The 27,062-nt window shown below is 38.4% G+C and overlaps 1 protein-coding gene across 2 annotated transcripts; it reads left to right on the top strand.

The window, feature by feature from the left end:
* The first annotated feature begins 17 nt into the window (after positions 1-17).
* Positions 18-27,021, top strand: itpk1a (inositol-tetrakisphosphate 1-kinase a). 2 transcript variants are annotated; one of them, XM_052098258.1, is made up of 11 exons: positions 18-331; positions 488-584; positions 1,962-1,986; positions 12,667-12,792; positions 14,043-14,160; positions 18,826-18,924; positions 19,246-19,286; positions 20,381-20,546; positions 22,268-22,335; positions 22,699-22,861; positions 25,298-27,021. In XM_052098258.1, exons 2-11 carry the CDS (start codon positions 490-492, stop codon positions 25,600-25,602), a joined length of 1,206 nt encoding a protein of 401 aa, XP_051954218.1. In that variant the 5' UTR covers positions 18-331; positions 488-489; the 3' UTR covers positions 25,603-27,021. The 2 variants fall into 2 exon arrangements, with proteins under 2 accessions (XP_051954218.1, XP_051954219.1); XM_052098259.1 differs by lacking the exons at positions 18-331; positions 488-584 and adding an exon at positions 1,181-1,291.
* The last annotated feature ends 41 nt before the right edge of the window (positions 27,022-27,062 follow it).

Genomic DNA, 27,062 nt, shown 5'->3' with positions numbered 1-27,062 from the left:
CATCGCTGATCAACAGCGCTGACAAGTAATGGACAGACCGATTTTGATATACAGTAGCTTAAGGTTAAGATCTGAGGTTTGCCAAGGGACACACTCGTCGTTTTCATGCTGTGGTGTGTCACGATGTGCTGTGTTTGTTATGTCGATATGTTTTTTTAAAAAAAAGTAAAATTGACTATTTAGACAGAGGGACACACACTCTGGAGGACTTTGGCAATCGTAGATGGAATAGTGACGATAGTCTAAATCTGTAACTGGGAGATCCTAGTAACTGAACAGAACTTGTGTTTTCAGATCGCGTTGATTCTGGATTCTACAGTGATTCTGTCAGGTAGGTAACGTACCTAATCATTTATATCCGAGTCAGACCATCGTTTACTTTTGACATATACCCAAACCAACTATTTATTATTTCTGAAAGGCTGAATAAAACTCCTGGTAAAGTTGATGAAACTACGTATATTCAAACTGACATTTCTCCCTGCAGAGATGCAGAAGTTCGGTAAAGGAAAGCGAGTTGGATACTGGTTCAGCGAAAAGAAGATAAAAAAACTCAATTTCCAGACCTTCGTGGAAATGTGCAGGTGCGTAAATGTGCGCGCGCATCTCGCGCCCGCGTCCTATGCGACTGGTCATGAACGATTTAAACAAAATAAATATCGGTAACTCTTACAATAAGGTTCTATTTGTTAACATTAGTTAATGCATTAGGTATCGTGATTAAACAATTAACAGTACTTTTTTTTTTTTTTTTACATCATTTATTAATCTTTGTTAATGTGTTAATAAAAATACAAGTGTTCATTGTTAGTCAATGTTAGTTAATAATATATTAAATAATGTTAACGAATACAACTTTGGATATTAAAAATGTATTACTATATGTTGAACTTAACATGATCTAAGATTAATAAATGGTTAATAATCATTGTTAATTTTAGTTAATGTTAACTAAAGTTGTTAACAAATGGAACCTTATCCAATCCAATCCTAGACCTCCTCCAGGTCCACAGACTTTGGAGTAACATTGCTTGCATATGTCTTTAGACTCCATGCGTTCCTAAGAGTCTGCAGCAAGACCATGCGTGTTACGTAATTGATTCAGAGCTATAAATCTGTCACTCTGGATATTAATGTCATTACATTTTATTGAAAGCAGTATGGCTGTAAAGCTGTAAATGTTCTGTTTGTGGAAGGAGGCATTAGCCATAGATGTGTATCTGGGTGGATGATGTTTAAAGCGTGGGCTACATGACATTTCTGAGTGAACATAACTTGTTTCAGAGTCAGGGTAACATGATCTCCTTCCTTTCATGAGCATATTTCAGCATACAGATAACTGGTTCCAAAACTTGATTAACATGTTTGTGATTGTTATTCTACTTGCTTGCATATTTGTCTTGGGGCTTTTGATGAAAGACGAAGATATTTTTGCCTAGTTCTGAGTTTTTTAGAAACAAACATAACCACTTTAGGCAGTAACACGACATACTTAGAAATCACTCTGCTTTGATCTGTGCAAGCATTATTGAGGATATTCATTCTGTACATTAACAAATTGAATTCATTTTCCATTTTATGATCTGTGATTTGTAAACCTGATCCAGCAAAATAAAATGTGTTTTCTGGAAATGGAGAATTGTCTCCTATTTGAGTAAGAGACAGCAGCCTATAGCTAGAGAGGGGTTGCTTTGTGACAAAGCCCACTTTATGTTGCAAAGTAACAGGAGTTTTGTCCAGTTTTCTTAGAATTTTGAATGAGTGTAATTATGATGTCATTTAAATGTGCAAGCTCTTCCTGATCATTTTTCCCATTATGAAATTAAGTCATGCATAAATACATATTCCATAATCCAAATACAACTCCTTACTGATCAGTATGTGGGTCAACAATAACATAATTGCATGTTGCAAATGTCAATATAAAACATTCTTAGGTTGTTTTCCCTTTTGCCTTCCAGGAAACAAAGCATAGAGATGATCCAGGTAAGCAAGCATTACAACCTTTCTTTCTTTCTGATATATTTATTCCTTGACTGAAACAAAAAAAGTGGCAGTGATGCCAGTGTCATTATTCTATAATAAGACCCTTGTCATCTTGTTACAAGGTGCCTTTCATTTAATGAAAATAAATATTTCATGCTTGAGGACACTTACATTTTAAATATCATCAGCAGGCTATTACATTCTATTTCTAAGAAAATAAAATTATTCAGAAAGTGAGTCTTATTTAGTTAGAGGCACTTATCATGTGAATTACTAGTAATTGTAGGTGGAATGCTTTATTGTATCATTTGCATTGCTTAATAACACTATCATAGCTTATTGTAATGACATATTGATAATGCTCATCCTGTTATTGCGTGAACTTTGTGACTGTTGTTGCATAACATAACATTAACAGATGTTTGCTTGTACAAAATTGCATGAATGGGAGCAAGAAAGCACGATTATACGTTTTTCTTGGCCATTACAGTGTATATCAGATTGATCAGTCTTAGAGTTGAATCATTACCTTGATAGATTATCTGCTTACTAAGCAATTCTATATGGAAGTGTAGGACATTAGTTCACATTAGTGTACTGGGATAGCATAGACACAAATGTCTTTAGGTCTGCCATTTATTATAGCACCGTTGGCTTGTTATTTTTATTTGGGGTTGTGTTAGGTTAAATCCAATCTGTACTTACTGATTAAAGTGGCATTGAAAAATATACATTCAGAGTAAAAAATGCAATGTTTAAAACTTGCAACATTATAACAAACCTCAGTAGTCAGTACTTATGCAGAATGCAATGTCACAGGATTGATTTCAAGGGAGCTCACATGCTGATAAAATGTTCAGTACATGCACTGTAAGTCACTTTGGGTAAAATCATGTACCAAATGCATACATGTACACAGAATCTTGCCTTGCTAAAGAACATATGGCTTTGTCAGGGTTCATACATAATTTAAGATTGTTTCTTATGCCTACAAAACAACTGCTGCCCCATTTTTCATTGCTAATGTACAGAACATGAACTGCTTGCATGACGTCCCTCGAGCTAGGACATCATCATCATGCAATGTTTGCTTAAGGATGGACAGTTAACAGTATAATGGGGATTTAAAGAATGATTCTGTTTTGTTTGTGCGGACTTCCCCTTGATTCACCTTGATATTGATAAATCACACATGAGTCACAGAGACATGACAGCCATGAGTCACAGAGACATGACAGCCATTAGCGAACAGTGTAACAGAGACTTTAATGTTGTCCTCTTGATTTTTACATCTGCTTCTTGTGTATATTTCTTGTACATGGGGAAGTGCTTCATTTTGAATTAAATGACTAGCCCTTTCCTAATGGTATCAGTGGACATATGAAGACAGTATTTGTACATTTCAACAAGACATGCCCTTGTCAACCATGTTTAGATTGTGTTAAGTTAAAGAGGCCCTGAGATAAGAAGGTTTTATAACAAATTTGGCAGTGGAAATAAAGTACAGATTTGCTTGCAAGCACAGTGCTCAAAGCATATCATGACATTGGCTCTTGTTTAAAGCAAATGAATGTATTTTATGGGAAAAAAACCCATTCTTAACAGTTTTGCCATGGAAAGTGCATAGTTAAAAAGCTAGGTCTAGGAACAGTCTCTGAGTCAACTGAGTCAGTTGTTTGTTTTGCGACTGTGAAGGCTGGTGGCTGTGTATTCTTTCATTGTTGCCAGTTAGAACGGAAGAAGGAGGGTGGAACAGAGACTAATCCAAGGTCCCAGTTCCTTCAGTCCAGTCCTGTATCAGTCAGACAGCTCCATTGATAATGGTCTGACTCTAAAACCAAGGACTTTTCTCCACTCCCAAACTGAATTGACAGATGCAGAATAAATGCCTCTTTGCTATCCATGTACTAAAGGATGGACTTTGACCTGTTTCCGCATCGTACATAGAGCTGTTCATCGTACAAGTAGTAGACTAAACTACTTAACTCTCAAGTCAACAATCCATGGGCTGATCACTTTAGGCTGAGTGAGTGTCATTTATGTGATTAAGAAATGTGATCATTAAATCATCAAGTCACTAAAATCAATCATGAGCAGACAGCTTAGAAGAATGCTAATCATGTTTTAATCTCATCATTTCATGTTATCACTGAAGCATAAATTATGAGTGTCTTCATGATTTATGGCTTGTGTAGTGTGTTTTCTAAGGGCAAATGGTGTTAATAGATATTTATCTGTCTTAACAGTGTGCTTCAAGTGGTCATTTCTAAATAAACTGTTTTTATTCAGGTCAAAAACTTTATTTAACATCACCGAATCAACCTTATTAGGTTACACCAACAAAACAAATTTTAAGTGTTAGATCAGGTTGAAAAATTTTCTTTTGGTAACAATTGCAGGTTACCATTTTTTACAGTGTGCAGCGTACACATCTCTGGTAAGTCTGCCTTAATTTGCTCATTAACAACTATTTTATTTTTCCATATTACATCATTATAAATAGATAATAACCTGAGGGTCAGTAGGGTCACAAGGTATCCTTTTAAATTGGTTCACACTTGTATTTAGTGCATTAAGTTTATGTCCAGGCTTAGATGGAATCTGCAGAATGGATTAGAAGATGTTCAAATGTGTTAAAAATAGGTGTCGACCAATATGTTTTTTTTTTCATGGTCGATAATGATTATTGGGAATCAAGGAGACCGATAACCTATATATGGGGCCAATATACATTTTCAGTGAAAATGAGAATTTTAGTGTCCAAATTTACACTAACACAAACTCCAACACAAAACGTCCTTTAAACGCCTAGAAACATGTTTAATGAAATACTGCTAAAAAGAACATTTCAGTATTAACTTTTGAAAAATACTGGAAAACAACATATCAGCATTATTATTATTTTCAAAAATGAAGTGGAGGGAGATCCCTGCAGCATTTCTTTTGAACTGAAACTTGAAATATCTAAAATAATGAACTAAACATCTCATAACAGAATGCTATGTATTAACATGTGATAACAGATGAGAATCAACGTTATTGGAGTTGAAACTCTTCACCATTTAATCAAGTGCAAAGAGGGCAACATGATTTTATTCACAACGGAGATGAAAGATTTAACGCTGTCGTTGAAATAACCAGATTTGCAGCTCTACTATTGGGTGTCTCATGTCGCGGGCCGGGGTAGAGAGGCAGAACGCGAAAGAGAATTAATGAAGCGTGCTCATGTTAGAGAAAATATTCAGAAATGTAGCGCTGAGGGCCCTGGGTAGCTCAGCGAGTAAAGACACTGATTACCACCCCTGCAGGGTTCGCAAGTTTGAATCCAGGGTGTGCTGAGTGATTCCAGCCAGGTCCCCTTAGCAACCAAATTGGCCCAGTTGCTAGGGAGGGTAGAGTCACATGGGGTAACCTCCTCGTGGTCTCTATAATGTGGTTCTCGCTCTCTGTCGGGCACGTGGTGCGTGGATACCGCGGAGACTAGCTTGAAGCCTCCACATGCTGTCTCCGAATTAACACGCTCAACATGCCATGCGATAAGATGTATGGATTGACGGTCTCAGACACAAAGGCAACTGAGATTTGTCCTTCGCCACCCGGATTGAGGCGAGTCACTACACCACCACGAGGACCTAGAGCGCATTGGGAATTGGGCATTCCAAATTGGGGAGAAAAGGGAAGAAAAATAAAAAAAAGATGTAGCGCTGAAAGACCAGTGCTATATACGCCCCGGAGCACTTGCTGTGTAGTAACCTAAAGTTTAGAAATGAGCATTGTCATGATGTCTGGCGGTCCGGTGTAACAAATCCGGGGTCCAGACCATGGTCCGCTAATTGATGTCCACTGGAATAGAGTATTGTGATGTTTATTGCAACTTCAGTATCTGAATTCTTACCTTTGAAAACAGCATGTCCTCTCAGTGATGTATCTTTCTCTCACTGCTTTCCTCCTTCCCACCTCTTCCCCATGAATATGGAGTAGAGTGTTGATTGGCCATTTACTTGTGACATATAACATTTAAACATTTATGCATTTATGCATTTGGCAGACGCTTTTATCCAAAGTGACTTACAGAGCCCTTATTACAGGGACAATCCCCCTGGAGAAACCTAGAGTTAAGTACCTTGCTCAAGGACACAATGGTGGTGGCTGTGGGGATCGAACCAGTGACCTTCTGATTACCAGTTTACCAGTTATGTGCTTTAGACCACTACACCACCCCCACTCCATTCCCATATAACCAATCCTATAATACTGTGGGCGGGACATTGAGCCAAACTTCAAGCAGTAAACTTTTAGAGAGAGGCGGTGGCATCAGAGACAACAGAGTGCATTTTAAAATTTATCAGCAATCATATCAGACAAATATATGGTTGACCCCTAGTTAAAAGGGGCTGAGAGTACAAAACCCTTATTGGTTGCTGAAAGCAGTAGCAATTTAGCTAAAATCTGTAATAAAGCACATCTTTATTACAGGGGATGTGCAAACCTTTGTAAATGATGGGAGTTTGAATTCTGCCAAAATCTGCAAGTGGAAGTTCTGCAGATGCAGATTTTGTGTTGGCCTGTTTATGTCCTTCAGAATAGTTATGAGAAGTAATCAACTGTAAAGAGTTATAGTTACACCTAAAAAAACGAGTTAACCTGCAAATGTTAATTTAAGGAGCTATTTCTACTTTGTCTTCAATGTCTTCAGCTTGATTCAGTGATATTAAATTATACTTTTGACTTGAATAAAACCAGTTTATTTATATATTACAAAATTAAGCAAATTTTTTACATACACAGTTTTTAGGGGACAATAGTGTTAGCTTTACACATAGGCAGCCCTTAAACAATGGCATTGAAAGTTTCAAGATAACTATACTAAAAGCCGAAGTGTACTCCACTTTTTCAGTGTTAGAAGACTTTCTCCTGTCTCAGCTTAATATACAGAGACATCTAATATAAACCATTCATATGTTAATCTTCTCGAAAACTGTAAGCACTGTGTCTCTGTGGCACTCTAAATTTCTTGTGTGTCTTGAGCAACACATCCACCCCGACACAAGAAAATTAACTAAACAAGGCTTAAGTTGGGGGCTGGACTATCTGTTGGTTCAACCAATGCTATTTAATCTGACTAATATCTACCAAATTAGGGTACACAAACAAATGGATTACATCAAGAAGAATGGATTTTTGGGGTATAATTGCATGTCACAACTATTTTTCAGTACAGTTATTTGCCTTCATGTTGTCCCAAACCTGTATGCCTTTCTTTCTTCCATTAAACATAAAATGAGATATTAGACACAATGTTTATTTCAGTCACCTCTGTCACTTTCACTGGATGGAAAAAAGATGCAATAGTGTCTGAAGCTATCGACCCCTAACATTCTGCCTAACATCTCAAGTCAAGTCAAGTCAAGTGGTTTTTATTGTCGTTTCAACCATATACAGTTAGTACAGTACACAGCAAAACGAGACAACGTTCCTCCAGGACCATGGTGCTACATAAAAACAACAAACGACCAACACAGGACCACATGAGAGAACACAACGAAATAAAATACCTATATAAAATACCTATATATACCTATATAAAGTGCACGTGCAAACATGTGCAAAGTACGGGACAGTACAACAAATTACTGACAATGAAAAGGACAATAGACAGTGCAGCGCCGACCAGTACACAGTTGTGCAAAAAGATAACAGTTTCTAAAAACGTAAACATAACATACTATGAGATCGTGTTCTATGCACATAGCAGTTATTGAGGTAGCAGACAGTTATAAGTGACAGTAATTAAAGTGCAACTCAGGACACGTGTGTGTGTGTCAAACCAGTCTCTGAGTATTGAGGAGTCTGATGGCTTGGGGGAAGAAGCTGTTACACAGTCTGGCCGTGAGGGCCCGAATGCTTTGGTACCTCTTGCCAGACGGCAGGAGGGTAAAGAGTTTGTGTGAGGGGTGTGTAGGGTCGTCCACAATGCTGGTTGCTTTGCGGATACAGTGTTTTTTGTAAATGTTTTTGATGGAGGGAAGAGAGACCCCAGTGATCTTCTCAGCTGTCCTCACTATCCTCTGCAGGGCTTTGCTGTCCGAAACGGTGCAAGTCCCAAACCAGGCAGTGATGCAGCTGCTCAGGATGCTCTCAATAGTCCCTCTATAGAATGTAGTGAGGATGGGGGGGTGGGAGATGTGCTTTCCTCAGCCTACGAAGAAAGTAGAGACGCTGCTGGGCTTTCTTGGTGATAGAGCTGGTGTTGAGGGACCAGGTGAGGTTCTCCGCTAGGTGAACACCAAGGAATTTGGTGCTCTTGACGATCTCCACAGTGGAGCCGTCGATGTTCAGCGGAGTGTGTTCACCTTGTGCTCTCCTAAAGTCAACAACAATCTCTTTTGTTTTGTCGACATTCAGGGACAGGTTGTTGGCTCTACACCAGTTCGTCAGCCGCTGCACCTCCTCTCTGTATGCTGACTCATCATTCTTGCTGATGAGACCCACCACGGTCGTGTCATCGGCGAACTTGATGATCTGGTTCGAGCTGTGCATTGCTGCACAGTCGTGAGTCAGCAGAGTGAACAGCAGTGGACTGAGCACACAGCCCTGGGGGGCCCCAGTGCTCAGTGTGGTGGTGGTGGAGATGCAGTTCCCGATCCGGACTGACTGAGGTCTCCCAGTCAGGAAGTCCAGGATCCAGTTGCAGAGGGAGGTGTCCAGGCCCAGCAGGTTCAGCTTTCCAATCAGGTGCTGGGGAATGATTGTGTTGAATGCTGAGCTGAATCTATGAACAGCATTCGAACGTATGAGTCCTTATTGTCTAGGTGGATGAGGGCCAGATGGAGGGTTGTGGCGATGGCATCATCCATTGAACGGTTTGGATGATACGCAAACTGCAGTGGGTCTAGTGAGGGGGGCAGCTGGGTCTTAATGTGCCTCATGACGAGCCTCTCGAAGCACTTCATGATGATAGGTGTAAGTGCGACGGGACAGTAGTCGTTGAGGCAGGACACTGAAGACTTCTTTGGCATGGGGATGATGGTGGTGGCCTTGAAGCACGTTGGAACGACGGCGCTGCTCAGAGAGATGTTGAAGATGTCGGTAAGAACATCTGCTAGCTGGTCTGCACATCCTCTGAGCACTCTGCCAGGAATGTTGTCTGGTCCAGCAGCCTTCCGTGGGTTGACTCTACGTAGAGTTTTCCTCACATCTGCCGTGGTAAGACAGAGCACCTGGTCATTGGGAGGAGGGGTGGTCTTCCTCGCCACAACGTCGTTCTGCACTTCAAACCTAGCGTAGAAGTCGTTCAGCGCATCTGGAAGGGAGGCATCTTTGTCACAGGCAACTGATGTTGTCCTGTAGTTGGTGATGGCCTGGATGCCCTGCCACATGCGCCGCGTGTCACCGCTGTCCTGGAAGTGACTGTGGATTCTCTGGGCGTGTGCGCGCTTTGCCTCTCTGATTGCCCGTGACAGTTTGGCCCTAGCTGTTCTTAGGGCTGCCTTATCGCCTGCTCTGAAGGCGAAGTCTCGGACCTCAGCAGCGTGCGCACCTCCGCAGTCATCCACGGCTTCTGGTTGGAGCGTGTGGTGATGGTCTTGGAGAAAGTGACATCATCAATGCACTTGCTGATGTAGCTGGTCACTGATGCTGTGTATTCCTCCAAGTTGGTAGAATCGCCATATGTTGCAGCCTCCCTGAACATGTGCCAGTCAGTACACTCAAAACAGTCCTGAAGAGCAGAGATGGCTCCTGCTGGCCAGGTTTTCACCTGCTTCTGAAGCGGTTTTGTGCATCTGACGAGCGGTCTGTATGCTGGAATTAACATAACAGAGATGTGGTCTGAGTAGCCGAGGTGGGGGCGGGGCTCCGCCCGGTACGCGCCTGCGATGTTTGTGTAAACAAGATCAAGCGCGTTCGCTCCTCTTGTTGCAAAGTCCACATACTGATGGAATTTAGAGAGCACTGTCTTGAGATTCGCATGGTTGAAATCTCCGGCGACAATAAACAGTCCGTCGGGGTGAGCGTTCTGCAGTTCGCTCATAGCCCCATACAGTTCACAGAGCGCTTCCTTAGCGTTAGCGCTGGGGGGAATGTAAACTCCGGTTATGTAAACAATGGTGAATTCCCGTGGTAGATAAAAAGGTCTGCATCTAACAGTCACAAGCTCCAACAGCGATGAACAGTAACTAGAGACTAGCATAGAGTTCTTGCACCATTTCGTGTTGATGTAAACACACAAGCCACCACCGCGAGTCTTACCGCAGAGAGCTGTATTTCTGTCGGCACGAAACGAGGCGAGCCCGTCTAGCTGAATGGCGGCATCCGGAACTCTGTCGCTGAGCCACGTCTCCGTGAAAACAAAGACGCAGCAATCTCTAAACTCACGCTGCGTAGCCTGCTGGAGTTGGATATTGTCCAGTTTATTGTCCAGGGAGCAAACATTTCTGGTTCCAAGATGGCGGCGCAGTAGCGATTCCACAGAAGACAGAAAGTCATACAGGTTTGAAACAATCTGACGGCGAGTAAAGAGAGAACTGATTTCCCATTTGTATAATTAATAAAACCAGTCAGCTTCCATCAGGGCTGGACTGGGAAGATAAATCAACCCAGTATTTTACATAGCAACTGGCCCAAAAGGTTGTTCGCTGTCCTTTTCTGCATATCGCGGCACCGTTTTGTGGTCTGTTCTGCATAATGCCGTGGCTCATTTTAGCTTATCACGGCCCATTCTGCCCGTTTCGCAGTCTACCCACTGGCCCACTCGGTTCTCCCGATGGCTAGTCTGCTCCTGATCGGCCCCAAAGTGTGTCGGCCCACTGGGAAAATGTCCGATATGCCAGATTACCAGTCCAGCCCTGGCTTCCATACATTTTTTAAATGTTTGCAAAATGACAGAACTGTAGAAGGATTATTGTTAATAGTGTGACTTTGCTTGCCATTTTCTCCTAGGTTTTCACTCTTCATTTAGTTTTATGATCACAATGCAATAATGTTCAGACAATAATGAAAATAATGTTCCTCACTGTTCTACAATAGTTAAAAGCAAATTTAAAGAATTGGTTCTGTTTTTTAGGAAGAAGTAGGTTAGATGAGGAGCGGAAATAGGGGAACAATAAAAATAAATAAATGTAGCAAAGTAAATAAGGCCTCATTATGTGCAGGAAGTTGTGAATCTCTTCACCTGATGGTTTTTTAAAAAGCTACAGCTGCTTCAAATGATAAAAACAGCAAGACAAAATTAACTGTTATGGAAAGCATGACTCACAATGCTTGCTGTGTCATGTTTAATATCAGATGTTGTGAGTGTTGCCTGAATTTCCACAACAGAGGAATTCACCTTATTGAAGTGTCATGAGGCGTCCTGATATATGCTGCATATTAATGGAATCTATGTGTCACATTCTGTGTGTCACCTTCACTCTATTTGTCTGTTTTCAGATTTGTTTGTCAGACTTCTGTGCTGGTTATGAGAATATTTCCAGTCATTGTCATCTGAAAGCAGAGCCATTTATTGAACAGGCCAATAATGCCCTGAGGATCACCTCTCTCTCGATCTCTGTCCCTGGTGTGCTCCTAAGCCCCTCGTTGTGTTCTTATATTGGTACTGCCTTTGAAAGAGTCACTCTGGATTAGGTCTGAATGTCTAAAATAAAAATGCACTTAGGGATGCCCCCCTCCCCTCTTAACTGCCTTGGCCATATCCATGTGTCTCTGACTTTTGCCAAGAACCTTTGTGGTCTGATCCAAGCAACCCCGTGAACAAATATTACTGTCTGTCATACACGAGATGGCAGACTTTTCAACATCGTCACACTGGAAATTGACATGCTGCTTCCAAATGTTCATGTACCATTCTGACAAGTGCAATCCCCCATCAGACTTATTGTGTCAACTCATATGTGTTCACCTTTACTTGTTGCGATCTATCGATAGCTTGTAATCTCCAAGACACAGGTTCTGGTCCTATATAAACCAGGAAGTAATAACGTTCACATAAACAATGGTGGGCATGATTCTGAGGTGGCATTTCCCCTTTAAAATGTACATTTTAGTCCACTACAGTGTGTAGGGTTAATACTTTAAAATATGTGTTCCTGTTGACTATATAATTTTTTTTAAACTAAAAATACTACTTGCTTTTGGCATCACCATGTGGAGATTTTACCTCAACAACATTTCCAGGTTCAGCCACTGGGGGCAGTGGTTAGAATTTCGGTGAGCACAGACCGATTTGGATCAACTGGATTTTTCGAGTATGCTTACAGTTAATTTAGTCAACCAATTCCAATTAATTTGCTAAAATACTTACACATAAAAATAACATACACTAAAAAAAAATGGTTACCTCCAATTGTCATCTTAAGGAGCTATTTCCACCTAACCCTTAAAATTTGTTTTGTTTGTGTAATATAATGTATTCAGGTTGATTCAGAGACATTCAGTAATATTTTTTACTTAAATAAAAATAGTTAATTTAAATGTTATCAAATGAAGCACATTTGTAGTTTACATTTTTTTTTCATGTACTTATTTCCTTACATAATAATACTCAAACATGGGATGTGCATTTACAGAAACGTATATCCTATACCTATTCATATATTGACATTATAGTTTTCCCAGAGGGTTGTTATTGAAAAATGTTATGTGGATGTTTACTGAGCTCTTGGCCTTGTTCTCCTGGTTTAGCTGGATCTGAGCCATCCAATAGAGGAGCAGGGTCCTTTTGATGTCATCATCCACAAGCTGACTGACCACATTGTTGAGGCTGACCAGAATGTCACAGAGTCTCTGCTCCTTGTACAAGGAGTTCAGGTAACTAAGCCCATAACCTAAAGTACCCATATAGTTATTTGCTCCTCCATCCTTGAATATTATTAAAAATAACCCACAAAGAAATGAACATTTTCTTACAAGGTAATCTGAAGAGGGCTGACTGAAACAAATCAAAACTTTAGACAATGACTATTTCAAGGTGTGTTTTGTTAGGATACAGTAATAATATAGAAATAAAATGCTCTAATACTGAGCCAATCAGTAGCATGCAATATATATATATATATATATATATATATATATATATATATATATATATATATATATATATATGTCCCAGATTTATTTCCTATATCCCAACATGCCCTCTATTTTAGAGGCAGAGCCTGATGGGGGATCAGATTAAATTTCCCTGGGGGAGGTCACTGAGGTAGTCAAACAACTCCACAGTGACAAACCCCGGGGATTGATGAGATCCGACGAGAAATGCTGAAAGCTCTGGATGTGGAGGGGGAGTCATGGATGACACGCCTCTTCAACATTGCGTGGAAGTCCGTGATAGTGCCCAAGGAGTGGCAGTTCACGAGTGAAGGGACAATGGAGCAGGAGGTTGGCCGGAGAATCTGGGCAGCGGGGGCGGTATTGCACTCGCTCTATCGCACCGTTATCACGAAAAAAGAGTTGAGCCGGAGGGCAAAGCTCTTGATCTACCGGTCAATTTCCGTTCCTACCCTCACCTATGGTCATGAAGGCTGGGTTATGACCGAAAGAACTTGGTCGTGAGTACAAGCGGCCGAAATGGGTTTCCTCAGAAGGGTGGCGGGCTTCTCATTTAGAGATAGGGTGAGGAGCTCAGTCATCCGTGAGGAGCTCGGAGTAGAGCCGCTGCTCCTTTGCATCGAAAGGAGCCAGTTGAGGTGGTTTGGGCATCTGGTAAGGATGCCCCCATGGCGCCTCCCTAGGGAGGTGTTTCAGGCACGTCCAGTTGGGAGGTGGCCCCGGGGAAGACCCAGGACTAGGTAGAGAGATTACATCTCCACACTGGCCTGGGAACGCCTCGGGGTCCCCCAGTCAGAGCTGGTTAATGTGGCTCGGGATAGGAAAATTTGGGGGCCCCTGCTGGAGCAGCTGGCCCCGCAACCCGACTTCGGATAAGTGGGGTGAAGATAGATGGATTGATGGATATATATATATATATATATATAAAGGCTGACATTATCATTTTCATAGAACTGCTTATGCAGAAAGTCTTTATTAAATGTCTTGACCAAGTTTTGTCCTCTTTCCAGAACTACATAGATGCTCACCCTGAAACAGTAATTCTGGACCCTCTTCCAGCCATTCGTACTCTTTTGGACCGCTGCAAGTCATACAAGCTAATCCATATAATTGAAGACTGCATGCAAGGTCTGTCTACAGCACACATGCATTTTAGTGTGATCCCAAAGAATACAACTGTGTCATAACTTTTTCATGTGTATCTCTTACTATGGTTAGTCACCAGCATGTGTTATGTTTTGGATGTTGTGGGGGTTTTTTGGAAGCAAAAAATTTACCAACTAACATTAAACTTCATGACCAGGTGATTTGTCTACATGGTAAAATCTGTCTGTACCTTTATGCACAGTTAGAATTGAGCTGCAGCAGGATTTTTGTTGTTTTTGTCTTCATTTGGCTGTCTAAGTATACCTGGCACAATGCGTAATAGAATATTTGAAGGAAGGACTACAAATGCGGCGGGTTGTATGCCAACAAATACGACTGCATTTGCAAACCGCTGTGGTTGGCCAACCATGGTCTGATACATGTTGGATGAAGAAACAATTGCATTATCCAAGTCTATTAGTTCAACTTTGCAAAAATCTTAACTGGTACGATTTTAGTCAGACAAAAGTGCTTGTATTTTAAAGTGAAATATTATTGTTTTAGTCTGACAGAAATCAAACTTTTAAATTGCATGTAAAAGTACGTATTGTTGCATCTGAAACCAGTAGCACTGCTGGCCTTTAGTTCACCTGTTGTCAGTCATTAGTCCTTTGACCGGATGGCCACATTCTAAATGTGCTAAATGTTTCTGTAAAAGAGGTATTTGGATCTTCCTTTGTCCTTCAGGGTTGGACTAATATGAGAAGTACAGTTTTTGGCCTTTCCACAGGGTAAGTGTGAGGCTTATAGAGGGCTTATGTCCCAAAGCTGCTGAGTTGTTCATTCTTTGTGCTGCTTGCATGCTGCATTCACTGGCTACAGAAAGAACAGGAGGCCCTCTCGCTAGCTACAGGCCAACCAAATATCCAGCTGTGAGAATGGCGTAGTGCCTAAGGAATTCCATTTCAGTTTGCAATCTTATTCAATATTCATCCAAAAAATTAGGTAGTATTCGCACCTGGGTTAGAAATTAACCAGGGCTTAGGGAAAACATGTCACCAAAAGTGACAAAAATGCCCCACAATTCAAAATCAGGGAGGCAAAAATGCTGGTGGTGTAATATGTTTCTTAGTAGTCTATTCTAGGCCTAATTATAGTATACGCTGTGAAATTGTTACCTTATGGAGCAATCTAACCCTTAATACTTTTGTTGTCGAAACCAAATGTATTCAGGTTGATTCAGTCATGTTAAATAATATGATGTTAATGTTGATGTTATTTTATTTTTAGGTAATACATTCTCAATCTGATTATCTAGATTGAACATGTATGCCAATGAATTGATTACATTGAAGTACTTGACATAAACTAAAAGGATGACACATTAATGATGTTTTTTTTGTTTAAAAACTTGCAGTCATAAAGGTACAAAATGTCCAGAAAATCAACTCCAGGGGACAAATAAGCCTTTTAATGAAAAATGTATTTTCTGTAAGTGATCCACACATTCTCTTTAAAAGGTGTAAACCTACAATCATTTACCACATGAAGCACATTTTAACATGTTTTTCAGTGCACTGTGGTAGATGTTATATGGTAACATAAAAATGTACTTGGGTTGGTTCAAATCATAAACATTATTTTATATGTTTGAATAAACCTGTCCTGAACACATTAGACCAACACCAACAAAACCTATTTTAAGGGTTAAATCATGTAGAAATAGCTCATTAAAGGAGTATTCAGAGTTCAATACAAGTTAAGCTCAATCGACAGATTTATGGCACAATATTTATTAGGCCTACTACAAAAGTGTATTTTGAGGGTCTCTCCATTTCTTTGAAAAAGCAAAAATTAAGGTGACAGTGAGACACTTACAATGGAAGTGAATGGGGGCCAATTTTTTAATGTTCAAAACTCTAATGTTCTAATGTTTCAAAAGGTTAGCCACACGTCATAAACAATATGCATGTTAACATGATTTTAGTGTGATAAACTCACTTACTAATCTTTTCTGTGTACCATGATGATGTAATGTCAACTAACCCTAAAATAACTTTACAGCTTTACAGCTCAAATAATACACAAGTTTTCACAGAAGAAATAATGTGTGCTTTTATGAAATTATAAGCTTCAAATTCCTGCCTTTAAAGCCTACAAAAATTGGCCCATTTGATTTAGTTGTAAGTGCCTCACTGTCACCTCGATTTTTGCTTCTTCTTTTTTAAGAAAAGGAGCGACGAGTCGTAATTAATGTTTGTAATCTACATTATGCTACAAAATCCTGTCGATTAAGCTTAACTTGTTTTGAACCTGGAATATTCCTTTAAGGCGACAACTGCACGTTACCACGTCACAGTGTAGATAAAGCCTTTATATCACTGTAAGGATCACTGTAAATGCAGAAATTATCAAGGATTTTTTAATTGTTAACATGGAAAGTTCTTGTATTCAGATCAGAAAAGCTGGTGTTGTCCAGTCAAATATCAAAATTACAACATTCTTCTACCACAGGGACCTGTGGGTACAGGAGTGTCATCTGAGGTTTAGTGTGAAGTTTACCATTGGTCTTGGTGCTTCTCTGTCTCTAAGAAGGAGATGACTCTGTTTAGGATACAAAGGGAGTGACTATTTTCAGGCAACGACCTCCATAGATATTATCTTTTGAAACAACACTGCAAGGCATTCTGGGAAAAGAAAGATAACACAGCCCATATACCCTCTGTATTACACAAGATCCCGTTTTGAAAAAGCTCACTTGCCTAATACATCTGCATGTTTGGTATTATCAGCAAGTGCAATCAATGACTGATTTATTAAATGAGTAGGGACATTTTCCATGAGCTAATTTCCCCCCTCCATAGCCAGACCATGTATGAAGATGACAACAAGATGTTGTGGTCCAAATGTTTGTATGGAACATAAACACTGCATAACGTGACATTACGTGTATGATCAGGGGTGGAATTGGAAGAGAAATCGGCCCAGGATTTGACATCCAAATTGTTGAGTGGGGGATGGGGGGTCTCTTTTCTGCATATCGCTGCCCCCTTTGGCATATAGCGGTGCCGTTCTATGGCCCATTCTGCATAACGCGGCAGCTCATTTCAGCTAATCACAGCCCATTCGGCCATTTCGCGGCCGGCCCACAGGCCAGCCCGGTTCTCCAGAGTGCCAGTCCGCCCCTGATCGGCCCCAAAGTGCGTCAGCCGATAATTACTTATCTAAAATTATTATAAGTCGGCACTACTCATTAATTTAATTAAACATTACTTTAATAACTATTAATTGCATCACTAATTACTTTAATTTTAAGTTACTTTCTGAAACCCCTCCTAACACTTTTCAAAGAAAGGTTTTTAGTTTTCCACTTAACAAATTCAAAACAATGTTTATATTACACAAGGGTGTAATTCATGTTTTAAATGTATTAAATAACACAAGTAATGTAATCATAAATCAATTGTAAGTTAGTAACTGACTTATCTGTAACTGGTATCAGTAATTTAAAATGAAATCTGTTGCATTACTTTTGTCTAAAAAAGTTGAAATTACATTAATTAATTTCTTTGTAATTGCATTACACCTGACAATGTATGCACAGCATTTTCACACACAATATTCCTTTATTCAGTGTTTGTGACTACAGGCTACTGGTTAGTTAAATGAAATTGTTTAATGCTGTGATGTTTAATACACTGAGGTATGTTGAGACACTCAACACAGAAAAAGATTGTTTTGGAGGGGCTATAAATAGACTATATTGTGCTTGGAAAAGAAGCTGTTTATAAGATTGAATTGATGGTTGAACATCAAAAGCATATTGAAAATTCACAGATACCTCTGCAGTTTAGTTTTGAATGTTTCCATGGATCCAGTAGTAATATTATCCTTTACTAAGTATTGTCATCACTTAAAATGTGTGCAGGCTACACATCATTTAGGCCCATCCAAACTCTGTGTCTACAAGGAATTATGTTGTGGGTGTGCTGGTTAATCTTGACAAGCTGCTGTCGTCATGGCTGTTATGTTTTCAGTTGCCTGTGTATGTTTGAGAAAATGAAGTAAACAAAAAAGAGAACGTATTGGAGGGAGATGGAGAGGGAAAAAATTGAGTGCGAGGTGGAATCAAAACAGATCACATCAGAGAGTCAGAATCAGTGTGTGTAAGCAACAAGTGTGTGTACGGTGCTAGGACAATGATTTGACTGACAAGACAACAGAGATGTTCTCTGAATGTATTTGTGCCCTGTATATTGAAATATTTACTGACACAGAGAACAGTTACATTACAAAATTTAGTTTTTTAAATATATAAAAAGTATTAGTTTACTGTCTGATTAATGAGAAAATTGATATTATGTTTAACAAGAGAATACATTTACCCTTTTTTTTACGGTAAACTATTGTTAAAATGTAATGTAATAATATAATCGGTAGTGAACCGTAAAATATACAGATATCAAAATTACAACCCGGAAAGCCTGAAACATGGTCTCTGTATTTTTTATGGTAAATTTCTGGCAACCACAGCTGCCGGTATTTTACCGTAAATTTAACAGAATTTGTATTTACGGTGTAAGATCCGTAAACTGTCTTAGGCTGGTTTAAGATTCTTTCTTCAGCAAGAACATGATTTAATGTACATCTCAAAGAGTTGTTACATATAAATCATCTTCTTCATCCTTGTCTGTGTTCAATCTGTAGATGACAGGATCTGCTCACCTCCGTTCATGGTCCTCAAGAGCGAGTGTGGTGCAGAGACTCTTGAGGAGCTCCACAAAAATGGAATAACATTTCCTTTCAGTAAGTTCATTTCATCCACAGTAGTACTCTTCAATTTATAGAATGCATTGTATTTTGTAAGTTAAAGAATTTACTGATACATTGCGGGTAATGAAAAGTGCCATTGACTTTACTGATTTTACATGGCAGTGTATGCAGTTGCACCTGATTAGTTGAATAGTTCATCTGATTCAGATGGTTGTTTACTGTAACATGTTGTCAACACTAACTTTGGTCCACAGAGGAGCTTCTGCCCCATTTTGACACAAACCTCTGTTTCCTATACTGTAGATTTCCCCATGCATTCATGCACCATCTCAGTTTATTTTTGTTTCATTTCAGTTTGCAAGACCCAGTTAGCTCATGGCATCAGCTCCCATGAGGTAAGAAGATATTTCAGGGCATTTTCTGTTCAAGACTTTACTCTTTTGTAAACTGCTGTATTAGTCATATCTTTTACATAATGTGTAATAGATACTGTCAATACTGTAAATTACAGTGTTATTGATATCTATTGAATAAGCATTGCTACACGATGTTAGTTAATAATTTAGAATATTAAGTGGTGTATTGTTATAACAACTAATTTTGGGCTTTACTGCAGTGAATGATATCACAAAGATCTTTTTTTAATGAATGAAAATTTTGTCTGAGTAAAGTAGGAAAATTATAATTAAATAGAAAGTTACTTTAAAAGTTTATTACATTTAAAAATAATAATAATTAATTAACTGGTCTAAATAATTGTTTTTAACATACTGTTTATTTAATATCACAATGCAATTATGGTCACTCACTTAGCTTTTTAAAGGGCATTTTAGTTTCTTTGGAAGTGTAGTGCTAAAAAAGAGCTTAATTACTGCAGTTTTATTTTGTCATGGATCTCACCATCAAGAGAACATGAACTCAGAGCTCTCATTGTTTTCAATCACAAGCAACCCTGCTGTCCTTGTAGATGATTAACTGGGGTGCAGCCTTGGTTGCTATAGTGACCCACTATTGTTTATTAGTGTCTAATGTACAAGCAAAGTTTGAGATCTTAGATCAATTACATTCCTTCAGAATATGCTTGAAGACACTAGTAAATTTGTTTCACTGTGTTGACAGTGAAGGGCATACAAAATTAATATGTTACCACCAACTTCTCAAATCTGTGTGTGTGTGCAATGGGTTGATTGTCAGGAGTTTTTATGACTGTAAACACAGCTTTACTGAGCTATAATAAAAGGCAAGAGACATATATCTCTGCTGGATTGGTGGAGAATTCCGGAGTGGCAGCGATAGTGTTGTGAAAGTACATAATGCCACACCTCACAAGACAAGGGTCACTCTTTTATTAGTCTTGAAAATAATTATATACTTTCCACATTTGCTCCTATACATTTCAAGATCATAAAAAATCCATATATTTTATTGTAATTTTTACATGGTAAACCTACAACCCACTTGATTTTGATATGTTGATTTTGTTCAATAGATGGCCATCATCTTCAGTGAAGAAGATCTGAAAGACATCAAGCCCCCGTGTGTAATTCAGAGCTTCATTAACCATAATGCAATTTTATACAAGGTCTTTGTAGTGGGAGAGGCCTACAGTGTGGTGCAGCGGCCCTCGATTAGGAACTTTCCTTCTGGACCCACAGGTCAGTAATTTCACACCAATTTCCAACTAACTACATCAATTAAAAATTATGGATGGTTCAAAGCATTTGCATGTAATTGCAGCTTTGATTCATTCATAACTTAAAGGAACAGTTCACCCAAGAATTAAAATCCTCTCATCATTTACTCACCCTCATGCCAATCCTCTCATCATTTACTCACCCTCATGCCATTCCAGATGTGTATGACTTTCTTTTTTCTGCTGAACACAAATTAAGATTTTTAGAAGAATGTCTCAGCTCTGTAGGTCCATACAATGTGAAGTGAATAGTAACAAAATCTTTGAAGCTCCAAAAAGCACATAATGGCAGTATAAAATTAATACTAAAGACTCCAGTGGTTTAATCCATAACTTCAGAATTGATACAATCAGTTTTTGGGTAAGAATTGACCAAAATGTAACTCCTTTTTCACTTTACGTCTTGCCATTGCAGTTACTAGGCACTATCGTGATTTCAAGCTTGAGTACACTTCCTAGAGCTTGACGCATGCGCAGAGCGGTAGATGGTAGAAGTATAATCAAGCTTAAAACCATGATCGCCACAAAGACTGCTGATGTCAAGATTTACAGTGAATAAGGAGTTGCATTTTTGTCTGTTCTCATCCAAAATCGATTGGATCGCTTGAGAAGACATGGATTAAACCACTGGAGTCGTATGGATTGCTTTTATGTTGCCTTTATATGATTTTTGGAGCTTCAAATGTCTGGCCACCATTTACTTGTATTGTATGGTCCTACAGAGCTGAAATATTCTTCTAGAAATATTCGTTTGTGTTCTGTAAAATAAAGAAAGTTGTACAAATCTGGGATGGCATGAGGGTGAGTAAATGATGAGAGAGTTAAAATTTTTGGGTGTATTTGGGTGAAATTCTGTCATCATTTACTCACCCTCATGTGTTAACCTCAGTCACCATTCACTTTCAATTGCATATCTTTTCCATACAATGTAAGTGAATGGTGACTGACACTGACATTCTGTTGAATAGTCTTCTAAGCTGTATGTAGTACTTATCAAGGTTTAAGTCTTTGGATAATACGCATGCACATGGGCATGAAGACAGATAAGTACATTTTAGTCCATGTGCGTCACACATGGCAAACATGTTTAACAGGCTACATCAAAGCCAATAGAATCACTTTACAGGGTGCCAAGTCAAGGAATTTAGACATCAGGTCTTCTTTGGCCTGTTTAAGTACTCTAAGCCATCTATCCTGGTATATCCTAACAAACATACTTTGTCTGAAACAGTTTATAAGATATACTGTAAGATTGTCTTATGTTTGAAAGCTGCATCAGAGACAAAGTGAGATTGACATTAATGACACTTGTGAGCAACTCTGTTTGATGGCAAGGGCCTCTTACACAGACCATTCTGTCAGCATATGTTGCCGATGTTTAGCTCCAGATTCTTTCCCCTGCTTTAAAGGAAAAAGTTTCTTTTGTCTTTGACATGGTATATATTAAATAAGCAACCCTAAAACCCGTTCTTCTCAGATGTCAGAATGGTTCAGTGAATAATGTCCCCAATGGCCAATCAAATCCTCTGTTGCCTAGTTTTGTTTACAACTCAGTCAATTTTGTGATTCTGTTGGCAAAAAATCTACAGTTAGACAGTGAGAAAGTGGATTGGGGTTTACTCTTCTCTTAAGAAACATAGCTCAAAAAGACAAAAAAAAATGTTTTGTGTTTTTATCTCATAGATAGAAGATCAATATTGTTTAACAGTCACAATGTGTCCAAGCCAGAGTCCTCTTCTCACCTGACCAGTGTAAGTCAACATCACTCATGTTTATAGCTGAGATAATTATTTAACCCCTTCAAACCTTCAAATGAACTATTCCCTGAGCTTGCCTGAATACCTGAGGCATTTTGAAAAATGTTCAGGCTTGAATACCTGAAAACATTAAGTTCTAACATTAATTTTAGACTTTATATTGTTATGCTTAAAAACTGTCCTGTTCAAAGGAAGGCTAAATGATCAGATTGTATCCAATGTTTGTATCCAAGTTAAAAGTCTTATAAAACCAGACAAGCATATCTGATGTTTTCTGGCAACAGCTATGAATAATAACTGTAATCATTCAAACTGAGGGGCATTTCATAAATCTTGTCCCTTTTTGGCTCCCTTTAGAGGGACAACATGGAGGGGCAGTACTGGGCACCCAGAAATGATGTCATCCAAAACATTTCCAGAAGGTTACGACAAGCCCTCGGAATTTCTCTGGTTGGGATTGATATCATTATAAACAACCAGACTGGCCAGCACGCTGTCATTGACATCAACGCATTCCCAGGTTTGTTTCAAAAGGTTTCTTCGAGTCTTTTGGAAACAAGAGCAAGGACAAATGTCACAAATGAGTGTGTCTTTACATTACTGGATATGATGTTATCTTTATGGTTAGTTCCCACTTTCAAAATCAGCAGTGCAGTAATGCAGACAGACCACATAGTGTCAGTGTTGAATCATAAAGGGGCCATTTTGTGTGTTTTAAAGGAATATTCTGGGTTCAGTACAAGTTAAACTCGATCAACAGCATTTGTGGTATAATTTTGATTACCACAAAATATATTTTTTATTTGTTCCTCCTTTTTAAAAAGAAAAAAAAAGAAGAAGCAGCAAAAATCTTGGTCACAGTAAGGCACATGCTATGAAAGTGAATAGGGCCAATCTGTAAACATTAAAATACTCACTGTTTCAGAATTATAGCCACAAGATGTGAACAGATGTGTGACAACATGCTTTACGTGTGATAAAATTGCTTACTGGCCTTTTCTGTGTAAAGTTATATCCAATTTGTCACCATGATAACGTAACCTCTGTCACAAATAACTATAAATTCACTTAGAACAGTAGTATGCCATAAAAACTACAATTTAAACAAATGTACTGCTTCAATAATACACGTTTTAACAGAATAATTAATGCAAGTGCTTTTATAAAATTATAAGCTTCACATTTCTGTCTTTAAATCCTCCAGAAATTGTCCCCATTCACTTCCATTGTAAGTGCCCTTCTGTAACCTCAATTATTATTGCCTTTTTTTTTGTTGTTGAAAATGAGGGACAAGTTCAAATTAGCAGTGCAGTCTTTGCGTTCTCTTATATGAGATTTTAGTGTGAGTCTCCATCATAACAACTCTTAAAGTCCCCATAAACTGGCTTGACAAGCAGTGTTTTTTTTTTTTTTCCTGTGTTGACATATTTCCTGTTGAAACAGGAAGTTGGGCCATAATTTAGGGATTTAGTTTAGGAATATACTAGCATATTTAGGAATATACTAGCATATAGATGCCTTAAAGCTACCAGACATGCACTAAAAGCCACAAAACTTTAATTTTGACTCTGTATACTCTTAAGGCATTTCTGCATTCATTTTAAATCATTCTGGTGTCCCTTAGGGAGGTGTAGAACATTTATGAAAGATGGGAAAAAGAACATTTGAAGCACTTTATTGAAGACTCTTAATCGTATCTGTAAACACAGCTGGGTTTGTCAGCATACAGTATATTCAAAAGCCACCAGGCTGGCTCTCTGCTTGTTGCTATGGTGATCTTGTGTATTTAGAATGGAAAGGCACTTTGATATCTTTCAGACAGTGGTGCATACAACAAGTCTCATGACAGCAAGAGTATGGCAGCAAATTATATCTGCTCTCTCTATTTTATAAATCTACCTCTGAGAGCTCTCACGATACTTTCAGAACCATTATAAGACCAAGCTTCATATTGCACTGTAGGGAAACCTATCAACCAGTGCTCAGGTTTAGGGCTGGAGAGGGGGACCTCTTCAAGGCAATATATCAGTTTTACCGATTAATCAGTGCAGATATTTGCTTTTTGTAACCATTGTTTATCGTTAAAAATCAATGCTATGTAGGATTCTACAGTTAGAACGGTTTGGCTCTACAGTATAACAGCGGCCTCTAGAGGTGAAATGAAAACAACCATGTAGGGATTTGCCGCATTTAAATCTTTCATCAAATATTAAATAATATTTTTTATTCTCACTTCAATTCATGTGTTGTTATTTTGATTAGTTACTCAAGTGTTCTAATTTGAAGTGAGAGCATGCAAAGGAAATTTCGACTAAATGGAAACTGCTGGACAGAGCATTCAACGAGTAAATGGAATGCTCTGTCACCACATCCGTCGTGTCTCCAACTTCATATTTTGTGAATAAAGATAAACCTTATTCCTCATTAAACCTCATCTGGTGACATACCATTGCTAAATAACAAAAAAGCTTAATTTGGTAAATACTTAATTATAGAGCATTGTAAGAGAGCCAAGTTTCCATGATTTCAAAATAAAAGTGCCTTGTATATATTGGGTTTGTTTATAATTAAATGTTATGCACTGAATCACTTTTTTCTAGGTATTATTCAAATTTTGGTTAAACAATAAACTGCATCTGGGAATTTATTCATTTTGGACTCTTGTAGCCTCCACATCTGTGCCCGTCAAAGTACGGAAAGATAATAAATTATTATTATTATTATTATTAACATTCTATAAATCGATTTTTAAAACTATCGATGATTAATCAGTTATCAGCCTTATCCACCTCATTAGTTATCGGTATCAGCAAAATCCACTATCGGTCGACCTCTAATTAAAAGCAGTGTTGTTTAGTGTGGACTATTCCCTTTGTGTGTATACTCATGGATCCTCAATTGAGTTACTTCCAGCTTTCAACTACTGTCATCTGTAACAACCTTATTTCCCCCCCAGGTTATGAGGGAGTCCCTGAATTTTTTGATGACTTGTTGAGTCACATCACCAGCGTTCTTCAAGGTCATGTACCAAATGGAGTGACATGCCCTCACCTGAGAGTGAATGGAATAGCACAGAGCCCGCCTGTGGCCTGTGGGATGCAATGTGGCATGCTTGGACATAAAAGCAGTTGTTGGTTCAAGGACAGCGAGGGGATAAAGAAGGATTCTCATCTGGGACGGAGTTGCTGTGGTGCTTGCATGGTTCCAAACTTTCACCAGCATGGCAGATCCAGTTTAGCTGCAGAGACTTCCTCACAGTGACACTATGCCAATGTAATAGAATATTTAATTAACATTCACAAACCAATTTAACCCTCATCGACTGGTAGGTATATAGAAAATTCCTTTGTGCCAAATATGAATTTTGAATAAAATTATGAAATGTGTATTGATTGTTTTCTAAGAATTGATTTTATTTAAATGAATGTTTCACATGGCTGATCATGAAAAAGTATGAGATTTGATCTTTGATGAATGTTGCACTGGACTTGGTTTACATCAAAATGACTGAAAATATTATTAATTGAAATATATGAATGAAATACTTTACATAACTTGAAAGGCAAATTAGTGTCATGATTTGGATGTAACTTTAAGATGTTGCACTATTTAAAAAAATAAATAAAGTGCTCAGTTGGCACTAAGGCTTCTAATCTAGCATGCATGATAAACTCTTGACAAAATTCTTGATTGGAGAGCTTGAACACCTTATAGTGCTGTCTGAAACAATCAGGTGGCAGTTAATCTTTTGAAAACACAGCAAGAGTTATGCATTACAAAAACATGTAACATGTTGTTGGGTTAGATGTTTTAAAAAGAGTAATCATTTAATATCGGGAGGAACCTGTAGTGCTTTATGTAGTTGCACTTCTTTTAAACATACTTCCCACACTGACAGGTGCTACAAGAATATATGGGATTATGCATTGTTAAAAAACTAATTTACATACCACTTAAGGTAATATCACTCAAAAATTACAATTCTGTCATCATGTACTCACATATCCATTCCAAGCCTGCATGATTTATTTCTTAGCAGAATGTTGATGCTGCACTTTTCCACATAATAAAAGTAAATGGTGACCAGGGGTCATCAAGATAAATGTAGTCCAGATTTGTGCTACATTCCTAGTCATTTAAAACCATAAAGAAGCTTTGTGTGCGTAAAAGACCATTAATTTAAGTCATTATGCACAGATAAACTTCTTTATTCTAAAGCGTTTCTATATTCTATTGAAGATTTTCAGTGAATAACAGCATCAATTTCGGTCTGCTCCACTATAAAAGATTTTGTATGACTTTTTGTATATGGACTACTGTCATGGTACGCATTATTTGTCATTTTTTAAATTTGACATCCCTGGTCACCATTTACTTTATATGGTAAAGAGCAGCATGAACATCCTCCCTAACTTTTTTTCATGGTCTATATGATTTTTCATTTTTGGGTGAACTGTCCCTTTAATACAGTATGTTGTGGCTATGGCAATAATGACAGTTTATCATACTGACAAATGTGTTAAATTTGCTATTTTAACAGTTTCTATTTAGTTTGTGTATTGGTCTGTTCTGTGCCCAATTGCTTTGTGTTATGTTTGTACATGATGTATACTTTGTATGTATGTTGATTTTTTTGAGGAAGAAAAAAGCCTTCAAAATGTTATAAAACATAATAATAAATACAGAACTCTAATGTTGTCAATTATTTTTCTACTGTAATA

Source organism: Xyrauchen texanus, chromosome 30 (genome assembly GCF_025860055.1).
Source record: "Xyrauchen texanus isolate HMW12.3.18 chromosome 30, RBS_HiC_50CHRs, whole genome shotgun sequence".
Classification (NCBI taxonomy): domain Eukaryota; kingdom Metazoa; phylum Chordata; class Actinopteri; order Cypriniformes; family Catostomidae; genus Xyrauchen; species Xyrauchen texanus.
This window is presented reverse-complemented; position numbering and strand designations above follow the sequence as displayed.